This window comes from Culex pipiens, chromosome 2, assembly GCF_016801865.2.
Source record: "Culex pipiens pallens isolate TS chromosome 2, TS_CPP_V2, whole genome shotgun sequence".
Taxonomy (NCBI): Eukaryota; Metazoa; Arthropoda; class Insecta; order Diptera; family Culicidae; genus Culex; species Culex pipiens.
This window is the reverse complement of record NC_068938.1, coordinates 48,304,531-48,315,409: the sequence shown is the minus strand read 5'-3', so window position 1 is coordinate 48,315,409 and position 10,879 is coordinate 48,304,531. Positions and strand designations below refer to the sequence as shown.

The 10,879-nt window shown below is 36.7% G+C and overlaps 1 protein-coding gene across 1 annotated transcript in view; it reads left to right on the top strand.

Annotated features, from left to right (window-relative positions):
- The first annotated feature begins 1,009 nt into the window (after positions 1-1,009).
- The window catches only part of LOC120428324 (uncharacterized), a 229,376-nt gene continuing 219,506 nt past the window's right edge, over positions 1,010-10,879 (top strand). Inside the window, exon 1 of the mRNA XM_052706902.1 lies at positions 1,010-2,031. Within this exon, the coding sequence (XP_052562862.1) occupies positions 1,923-2,031 (109 nt within the window). The 5' untranslated portion in view covers positions 1,010-1,922. The remainder of the gene's footprint in view (positions 2,032-10,879) is intronic.

Genomic DNA, 10,879 nt, shown 5'->3' with positions numbered 1-10,879 from the left:
TTGCAATTTTTGAGCGTGAAAAATCACTAAGCCTAATTATTAGTATATTAGTGAAGAATTAAATAAACCAAGAAATAAAGCTATTCCAACACCTTGCTCAAAGTAGACCAAAATAAATATTTGAACTTGAGCAGTTTAGGGTTTCTAGGTTTTGTGAGGGATTCGGATAATCCGTCATACCGTCATCTGGGGCGAATTGGGACACATGGGGTGAATTGGGACAGCTATTTTAGCCCTGTCACTACACAATTTTTGAATATTTACGGAACAAACTGCATCGTTTTCCAAAATTCATTTTTTCAGGTTGTAGATGGTGTCTTTCACTTTTGGGGCAATGACTGTCATTGATGGTTCTGAATTCAGGGTCTGCTGGCCCTATTCAGACTGTAGTCCAGATTCGCCCCAGTTGACGGAATCAACCTAGCTTGTACGATCTTTATGGTCCGCTATTGCCAGCCCAGTCAACTTGTGAGCAAAGCTAATCAAAATATACAAGTCAAATATAAGGTAACCCTAGCCACTTCCAAAAATGCTTCTTTCCTCTTATTATTACTCAACCATTACTTCCTCACTTTCATCCGAATTCCCCACCGTTCGCATGTAGCGCCAGAAACTAACAGTTCTACCGCGCCGCCTCTCTTCCGCAGACGATCGAAGTAAAAGAAAATTTCGGAAACGTATAATCAGCTCAGCTCTCAGAACAAAACTCCCGCGAACCACGCGCCATTCCCAAATCCAAATCCCAAAACCAGAACGCATCCGCACCATGCTGCCAGTCCGACCGCGGCACAACAACTACGGGATCACGTTGCGGACTCTACACACGCTAAAGGACGCACGGACACGTGAGGAGAGCTGAGCAACAAGAGAGACGTGGAGAGAGCGAGCGAGTTTGCGTGAAATTTGGCGGCCTATGCTGAGGAATCGACGGCGATGTTCCAGACTAGAGTTTGGTGTCACCGCGGTGGCAGTTGTCCGCGAGCAGTGCAATGTGCCGGATCGTCTAAGCTAGGAACACGGAACGCAACGGCTGGGACGGGAACCTGTTACCGGAGGGATTCTGAGGGAGAGGGATCCGTGAGTGAGGGAGGGTGTTGATGAGAATTTCGCTTTCGCGCGTGGATTGCAAGTCCTTTACGGTTACGGAAGGATATTCTGAAGAGAATCTTCAGCGAGAAGAATCTGTCAAGAGTGTTAAAGGAGGGATGTGAGCGAAAAAAAGTTATTGAATTATCCGCATATCACTCTGGGGATGGTGTATAGTTAAAGTGAGTGTGGGGACCGCTAGGATACGCTTCCGGTGCGAGATGTCCTGGTGAGAGAGTAAAAAGTTCGAAGCAGATGCTGCGAAATTGTAAAGTGTGCTGAAGTAGGAAATTTTTTGGTGAACGGAAGGGGAAATTGCGTTTTTCTTTCGCGTGATACCCGCAGGATATCTGTGTAAAGTGTGCAAAAGGATTCGCGTGTCACAAAGGATCCACTCACGGTTACGTGATACTGCTCTTACGGGGAAGAAACGAAGATTTCGTTAATTTACTTTCCCAGAAAGAAACCAAAGCCCAAGGATCGCAGTGCAGAGCAGTGTGTAAACATGATGATTGAATTTGTACAATCAGCTTCATCAACGGAACACTCCGCCGTGGGAGTTGCACGACTTCCGGGAAAAGGTTACGCGCCGAACCGATGTCAGCTAGCGGTGGTGGTCGCAGCGTAATTCACGGAATCACTAGTCAATATCGGGGAATATCCGTGGTGAAGATCAAACGAGCCTAAAAGTTTTCACAAGGTGGTTCATTAAAAAAGTTTTGAGCGCTCAGTTCGTTACACGCGTAAGGAAGAGTAATTAGTTTAAGTTATTTATTGAATATTTAAATTATTTAAATTATTAATTACACTGTAAGAGCCTACCGAGAACCGTGACCATGGAAAAGAAGCTTACTGCAGCTTACCTGGTGGTCGTCCTACTGGCCACAGCGGGCAGTGTCGAGGGTGGCCGATTCGGACTGCTTGGCGGACAGGTGGCGCCCATAGGTAAGTGAAAGTGCTGTGGACCTTTTTTTTTCGTCGGGCCGTGAATTATGGGAATATGCAAAAATCCGCCTCGGCTTATCAGCGCAAATTTATTCACTCTGGACGGGATCTCTCGGTGCATAGTTTTTTTTCGTTGTTTCGAGTTTCTGCAAGTGTGTCACGGGTCCCCCACAGACCGTTATTATGAAAAAAAAATTCCACCCAAACCAATGATTGGACATGGTTCCTGGGACCATTCTGCACCTCTGGGCCGAGTTTCAAAATATTTGCCGGCAGAAATTTCGAATACGGTCAGTTTTAGTGTTTCGAGTAGAAATTAAGGAGAAATCACATGTAAAATGCGTAGGAAATGAGCAAAGTTTCAATGTTTTAACTCCAAAACATTAGTGGTCATGGTTTTACATTGTATTAACATGTAGCAGAATGATATAAAAACGATTTACAGCACTGACTTAGCCGGATTAAGCCTAAGTCAAGTGACTTAGGTATATAATTTACAAGTTTATACCTTAATATTTAAAAAAAAACTCCTACATCAAGGAATTTTAAGTCAATGAAAACTAGATTGCACAAAAATAACTTAAAATGGGGTGACTTTGAGCCTAGGGGTGACATTGTACCAAATTTAACGATTTTATAATAGCCAGATAGCTTAACAACAAGCTCGATAAGCTTGAATTGCAAAGTATAATCGTTGCAAATATTGTTCTAAGATTATGTTGTCCTCTGGCATAAAAAGTTCAATAACTAAGAAACACTAAAAAAATAGATAAAGCTTTAGTTTCGTAAGCCTTACCGTTTGACCCCGCCAAGGGTTTAGGACACAAGTCACATTGAAAACTTACATCGCCTGTACATACTTGACTATACCGGTTTCGGTGTTAGAGTGTTGAACGTGGTTGCCTCTCACCCCAGTTTGGCTGGTAATGTTGTAAAGCGAACAATTTGATTTGATTTGATATTTAACTGTACTATTTTCATGTTTTCATAAGATATGCCAAGCTTGTTAAAAGATTTATTGTGTTTTCACATTGGGCAGAAGTAGGATTTGTTTTGATGAATACATTATTAGTGAACGTTCTTGATTATTAATATTATGTTTTATTGAATCCTAACTATGAGTGTATCAACATTATTTTATTCAATTATGAAATGTTATTTTATTTTATGACGATAACTGCAATGTTGGAAAATAATTGGTTGGTTTGAAATATTAATCCTGTGTCATTAAACTTTTGCTAAGTATAATCATTACACAGGACAACAAAAATATATGAGCTAAATGATAGCTGGAGTCACTAGCGTGCACAGGGTGGGGCAACATGGGGCAACTGCCCCACCATCCACAGAAATTTGTTCTAAATTTGGTCAGGGGGTATCCACAAATGACGTATTTTTCAAAACGTGCATATTATTGCCCCACCTTCCTCAAAGAGCTGGGCACGCTAGTGGCTGGAGTACTCTCCGGATTTCATTCGCAAGGTTGAAATTTGTGAACGATTTAAAACAAAAAGGACAATTTTATTGTAACTGCCATGTCACAAACTTGCCACGTAACAAAAATTTGTTTCCCTATTATTTTGATTGTGAACTGAAAGATGAGAGCATTATTTTCAAATTAGGAGGATTCCAGAAGATTTTAAATTTATTTTAATTAATTTAATTTTAAATCAGAACAAGCAGATTTGCGTAGCAATATCATCAAATTTCTTTGTGGGAACATAAATAGATCAAATTAATCCATCTACAAATAAATAAATTAACATAAAATTCAAGCTTATCAAAGCAATCTTTATGCGTTTATTGGTACAATGTCACCCCTAGGCTCAAAGTCACCTCATTTTAAGTAATTTTTGTGCAATCTAGTTTTCCTTGACTTAAAATTCCTTGATGTAAGAATTTTTTTTAATATTAAGGTATAAACTTGTAAATTATATACCTAAGTCACTTGACTTAGGCTTAATCCGGCTAAGTCAGTGCTGTAAATCGTTTTTATATCATTCTGCTACATGTTAATACAATGTAAAACCATGACCACTAATGTTTTGGAGTTGAAACATTGAAACTTTGCTCATTTCCTACGCATTTTACATGTGATTTCTCCTTAATTTCTACTCGAAACACTAAAACTGACCGTATTCGAAATTTCTGCCGGCAAATATTTTGAAACTCGGCCCAGAGGTGCAGAATGGTCCCAGGAACCATGTCCAATCATTGGTTTGGGTGGAATTTTTTTTTTCATAATAACGGTCTGTGGGGGACCCGTGGTGTGTGTGTGTAAAAAGGATTCAAAGGATTCAGTCCCAAAAGAGATAACCTACTCCCGGCTGGTTTTTTGGAGTAGACAAATTGGATTTTTTTTTTCGTTGATGTGTGTGGTGAGGTTTTGTGGTTGCGAAAACAGGCTGGAGAGTAGTTTCAATTTGGGGTTTTGGGAGGACAAAAAAAGTGTGTAGAGGTGTGTTCAGTGGGTTGAGCTTTAGTACTTTGCTCGAACTAAGGCTTACAGTACTGTTTAACAGTAGATGTATGATGTTCGAGAGACTACAAAAAAGTCGAAGGAAACAAACTAGAAGAAAAAGCTTAGTTATATTTGCGATCCTTTAGAAAAGTTACATCAAAACATTTAAACAATGTTAACGTATTGAAAAATGTTACTTTTTGATACTAGTGCTGAAAAGTTAAATTTTTGTACACCCATTTCAGTAGATCTTTTGAGCACTGGTTTTAAAAGGTGTGAATTTTATTCCGCTTATTTTTGGTTGAAAAAAGTATGCCGTTTAGTCACGATAATGACAGGAAAAGAAAGTAATTTCACGATGGAATTCCAAAATAGTAGTTTATGCAACAAGTTGCAAAAAGAGGATTTTTTCAGCACAAGTCGTACATTTATCCAACGAGGTACACCGAGTTGGATAAATACGAAGAGTGCTGAAAAAATCAAGTTTTGCAACGAGTTCCATACAACAATTTTTGCAATTCCAAAAAACACACACTGAGTGAAATTTTAAGTCAAATTTTCATGTATTTTGTCAATAAATCGATTAAATCAAAAAAATGATGAAAAGTGTTACTTTTCGAAACAAGTGCTGAGAAGTTCAACTTTTCAGCACCCATTTGAGTGCTGAAAAGTAGAACTTTTCAGCATTTATTTTGAAAAGTGCTGCTATTCGATTCTGTTATTTATGGTACAGAAAAGTAGGCTATTTCGTCGTTCAAGAATGACAGGAAAAGTATGTAGTTTCACGACGGAATTGTAAAAAATATATTTTTTCAAAAATTCTAAGGTCTTTTTTTGCAAAGCTGTCATCATATTTGAGCGTCCATTGATAAAAAAAGTATGAAATTGAATTTGCCGGTTTTGGCAATTCACATTCTTCTCCAGTTAAAAACATTGAATAAACAATTATTTTAGGCTATTTGAATCTTGACATATTATTTGTTGTAAAGTTTTAAATCATCTGTACGGAAACTATGCGTAATTATTTTTTATGTGTTTTTTAATACATATTGGTCGTTTCTATTTTGACTGAAATTGTCAACAGCTTGATTTTTATTTATTTTATTATTTCATATTGAGTTTTCTTTGCATATTTTTTCCTAATACATTTTTTAAATAAGAAATATTTGAGGTTCTGGAAAAGGCACGAAAAAGTTGGGAATTCGAAAATTTGATTTGAGTGGTCAATCTGTTTTCAAAACCCCAACTATCCACAAAATATTAACACTAAACCTTATGGGTGGGACAAATTTACCTAACGTTTTTATTGGCTTGCTGCTTTTGCTTATGGAACATTTATGCGAGGAAAAAATGTTAAATATTTTTTTTTTTAAGAATTTTTGCTTAGTGAAATGTTGTCATCTTTTAAATAACTCAGTAAAATATATTTATTTGGAATAATTTGCAATAATTTTATACATCAATAAATGACTTAAACTAAAAAAAACTTTTGAATGCATAAAAAGTGACTAAAAATGGTTTCGGATTGTTTGTTCAATAGTTCAACATAAATCAAAATAATAAAAGGTTTGACTGCCTAATGCACAGAAAAAAATCAATTCCCGTAATCGTGAATTAATTTCACGAATTTGAGATCCACGAAGGAATTTATTCATGAGTATGGTGCATTTGCACCATAAACGTGAATATATTCCTTCGTGGTTCTCATAATCGTGAACTGACTTCACGGTTTCGAGAATTGATTTTTTTCTGTGTGACTAGGTTTAGTGATTTTTCACGCTCAAAAATTGCATTTTTCACGGGAACCAGATTTCAAAAACATCAATTTTTATGGAAGTTTCACGGAAAGTAAAAATTGTTAAAATAAGCTTTTTGCAATTCCGTTGTAAAACTGTCAACTTTACCTGTCCTTCTGGAGAAACGACCTAGTTTTTCCTACCAAAAATAACAGAATGGAAAATTAATACTTTTCAATACCAGTTCTGAAAAAATCTACTTTTCAGCACTGAAATGGGTGAAAAGTTCTACTTTTCAGCACTAAAATGAGTGCTGAAAAGTAGAACTTTTCAACACTTTAATTGAATAGTAACATTTCTCAATATTTTTTGTTTTAACACATTTTTTTAACTTAACACATGGATGATTGAATTTTATTCAAGAAGCGTTTTTTGGAATTGCAAACAAAGTTGTAAGCAACTTGTTGCAAAGCTTGATTTTTCAGCACTCGGTGAACCTTGTCAGATGAATGTACGACTCGTGTTGAAAAAATCTAAAAATCTCATGTTAAAATTGCAGAAAATACTTTTTATACCAAATTCTACATTATTTAAGTTTATGTTCATATTTTGTTTTGATTTTTTATGCATCATATTGGATTTATATATTTATGTGGCAGTGCGTGGCCGAATGGTTACGCTGTCCGCTTTGTAAGCGGATGATTCTGGGTTCGATTCCCATCTGCTGCAACCTTCTATCGGATGAGGAAGTAAAATGTCGGTCCCGGCCTTGGTTGTTAGGCCGTTAAGTCATTCCAGGTGTAGGAGTCGTCTCCATGCCATAAGTACAAACAACACACCAAACCAAGCCTACTCCGGTGGAATCGCTGGCGGCGGTTGGACTCGCAATCCAAAGGTCGTCAGTTCAAACACTGGGGTGGAAGGTTCCTTGGAGTAAAAAGAGGTTTGGGTGCTCTCCCCATTCAAGCCTTCGGACTCCTAGGTTCGAGCAGAAACTTGCAATAGAGACCACAAAAGACCCGGGGGTCGTTAATGTGGATGGTTTGATTTTTTTTTTTGATTTTTTTGGATTTATATAGCTTAAAAGTTTTATTTCAGATTTGTTTCTATATTGTTTATCATTAAGGCTACCAGCTGTACGGATTTTTTCCTTACCGTACGGATTTTCGACACTCTTCGCGGGTTTTTAACAGGCTGGAATTTTTGTACGGAATTTTCGCATAGTACGGATTTGTACGGAATTTTTACAACTTTGTTTAAAACTGAATTGCTTCTTCGATTTGACCATAGCTTTTGCGAATAGGACATTTTTATTTAACTGTCAGTTTAATTGTAAAGAGAAAACTTGGATAGTTTTCCGGGTTTTCTTCAGTTCAAAGATGATTATCAATAACTGTTCTTATCAAATTCCTTACAAAACATAATTATTTGATATTTATCTAATAAAAGATCCTCAGGCTTTCTTATGCTAGTAAAAACTTGTGAAAATTTGAATTAAAAAATCAAGAGTTGTTTTTGAGAAGGTCCTATGAGGTATTGTGTTTCAGATGTTAATAGGACCTTTTCAAAAACTAAAAAAACTCTGGAAATGTTTTCGTGGAAACGCTGAGAACGATATTATTCAAAAAGAAAACTTGCCATTTTGTAAAATTTTAAACGTTTAACGAAAAAATTGAAGAACATTATTTTGTGAATATTTTTAAACGCGCAAGTCTGATAGCAAAGTGAAATTTGTCAACACAGTTTTATATTTTTATTCCAAATAATTCCTTGACAGTTTTTGTCATAAGGCTAGTATGCAGATCGGAAGGAAAGGGGTCAAGAAACAACTTTACGAACAGCAGAACAAAGGCTGCTTTTCTTCACTCTCTCTGACTTGCTTGCGCTGCCCCTTTTCTTGACCGGTTCCTTCCGAAGTGTCATATCGGCAAAGTGTACAGATTTTTGCTCAGCAAGAATTGGTAGCCTTATTTATCATTAATTTTAAGACTTTATAGTCTTGTCTAGTCAAATGATTTATTTAAATTGAGTTTTCATTGAGAACTTCAAAGAATATTAAAGCCCAAAAAAATAAATAAAAGTGTTCATCACCTCTTATAATAATTTCATTTAAAAAATCAAAAATATAATTTTACGGAGGCAATTTAACCAAATCATCAAATTTCGGGAATATTTCCCTGGACTCAGATTTTTTAAAAATATTTTAAGGCCTTATTTCTTAGATCAAAAATATTATCATGAAGCAAAATAAATTTAATCTTGAATAAACCAAGTTTTTATCTTCTTTTCTTTTAATTATTGATTTGAAAAATATGTAAAATTTCACGGGTTTTCACGGATTTTTCAAATTTTACGGATTTTACGCTGTCCGCGAAATCGTGAATATTCACTAACCCTGCTAATGACTATAGAGTATTTTTTATGTTGGTTATAATAAAAAAAAAAAAATTTTATTCATGGTCTCTTTCGAAAAAAAAATCTTAAAAAATCCACTGTATTACATACAAGTCTTCCTCTAAGAAATTTACCTTATTTCAAGCAAAATGATAGTAAATATTGTATCTATATTTTAAAGCTGCTCATTTTTGAATTTGCAATGGCTCAAATTAAGAAACAGAATAACATTAAACTTTCTGACTATTCCAATGCACCACATGCCCAAAACGTTGCTGAGCCCCGACCTTCTTCCAAAGCTGCAATCGGAAAAGCAAATTGCGTGTTCAAAGTCAATCCAGCACATCCCGAAAGTAATCAGAGCATAAATCCTAACAATTTTGCCCAACGAAACCCAGCAGTGCCTGAATCCGAAAATCGTTTTCATTCAAACTACCCAATTTTTCAGGTCACCAAGCAAAGCATGAATGCACATCCCAGGCACTACTTTTTCGAATTGCACTTTATCTCAATTAATCCTCCGTTTCCTTTCGATTTCAAACTTCCGCTGGCTTCATTTTTTGTCTGCTATACGTTCAAACCTTCTTTGATTCATCCTTTGTCATTTTTCCCAAATTTTATGCTATTCCCTCGGGACTACCCCCAATCAAAGATCAACAAAACTGGATCGAACAAAACTGAGTCAAAAAGTGAGTTTGGTCCTTCGGCGGGGTCCCAGATGTGTCTGCACCAGACAGCACACCGAAAGCACAAAAGTAATGCTGGGGAAGGAATATGCAAATTCCTGCCATGTTGTGAAAAACTTTATTCGTTCGGGTCAATTGAAAGTGCGTTCAAGCGGGACATTTTGGTTCAGACTGAATCGACGGTACCGTCGGTTGGTGAGTCCTCGGAACCTGTTTTGAAGAAACATGATGGGGGTACAAAGTCACCCCCGCTGCTGGTGGACATCGTTGAGCTATGCGGATTCGAATTTTATATTCCGAACCCAAACTGTACGGTATCGATTTGGCGTTTATTTTGTTCTGGAATGAAGGCGCATATGGCGACGATTAAAATTTCAAGCACTTTTCACACACACACTGCGGAACTCAGTGCCGACGTCATCCAGGAGGGCACTAGAGGGTTGTTTAGTGTTTGAAATTTTAATACTTTTCGGGGGTTGTGCTTTGTGTTGAAAGTATGTTTGGCACTGCGCGCTAATTTGATGATTGACGGTGGAAGGCTCTGCTGCACTTTGTTCGATTGGCCAGATGCAGTAGTGTTTCATTTTGTGCATCATATAATTTATTACTGCCATCAAACATGTATCAACTGTCGCGTTTGATTTATTACTGTTAAATTTGAATAATTTTATAGAGGTATTTTTAAATGAAAAAAATCGATTTGTGAATTACTTCCAAAAACCATCCAATTCAAAGCTAAACTTGCTAGAGGTTACCGTGGAGAATTTCCCATATCCTCTTAAAAAAGTGGAACATCCAAAATTATCCCAATTATCATTTTTTAAGTTGCCTAGAACTCCAAGCGAAGCGAAAATTTGATTTGTTAATTATTTGTGAACATTAAAAAATAATGGTTTTGTGAAATTAAATGTTCGTCTTAATACGACAAAACTTTATTAGGTTTGTTTGATTTTGACGTTTTAAACGCTTGAAGAAATCCATGCATTTATCAATGCAATCTGACTTTTCGTCCGAAACTTTCCCACACAATTCAAAGTGCATTCAAACAGCACTAATTCAAACACATCTGGACACACCGTTTTTGCACCGTATCGTGTTCCGCCCAGTGTCAACTTGGGTCCAACCCGCACTTGTTATAAAACTATTTTGGCCCGGTTTCTTGTGTCCGGCAGAATAGTACAAATTCAACCCCATAAATCATCGTGCCAAAGTTAGTAACTGGGCCAAAAAGTAACACCAGAGCGACAAAAAAAAAAAAAAGAAAACTCGAAACCATGCACTCATTTCTTGGCTTCAAGTAGTACGCCTCGTGAGGGAAGCCCTAGTCAAACGGCACTGAACATGATCCGGGTTTTTTGCTGTTGTTGCTGGCGCTTGTAGAAAGAAAATCTGCACACAAAAAACGGGAGGAAATTTGAACGAATCTTTCGTTATCGATCGCATTGAAACCACCCGAGCTTAATTCTTTATCCTATCTTATCACGTTTACATTTCTTTTTGGATTCTTTTTTGTTGCCCTCGGTCCTTTTTCACTAAAAGTCGTCTTTTCTTCTCCCTCTTTCATGGCATCT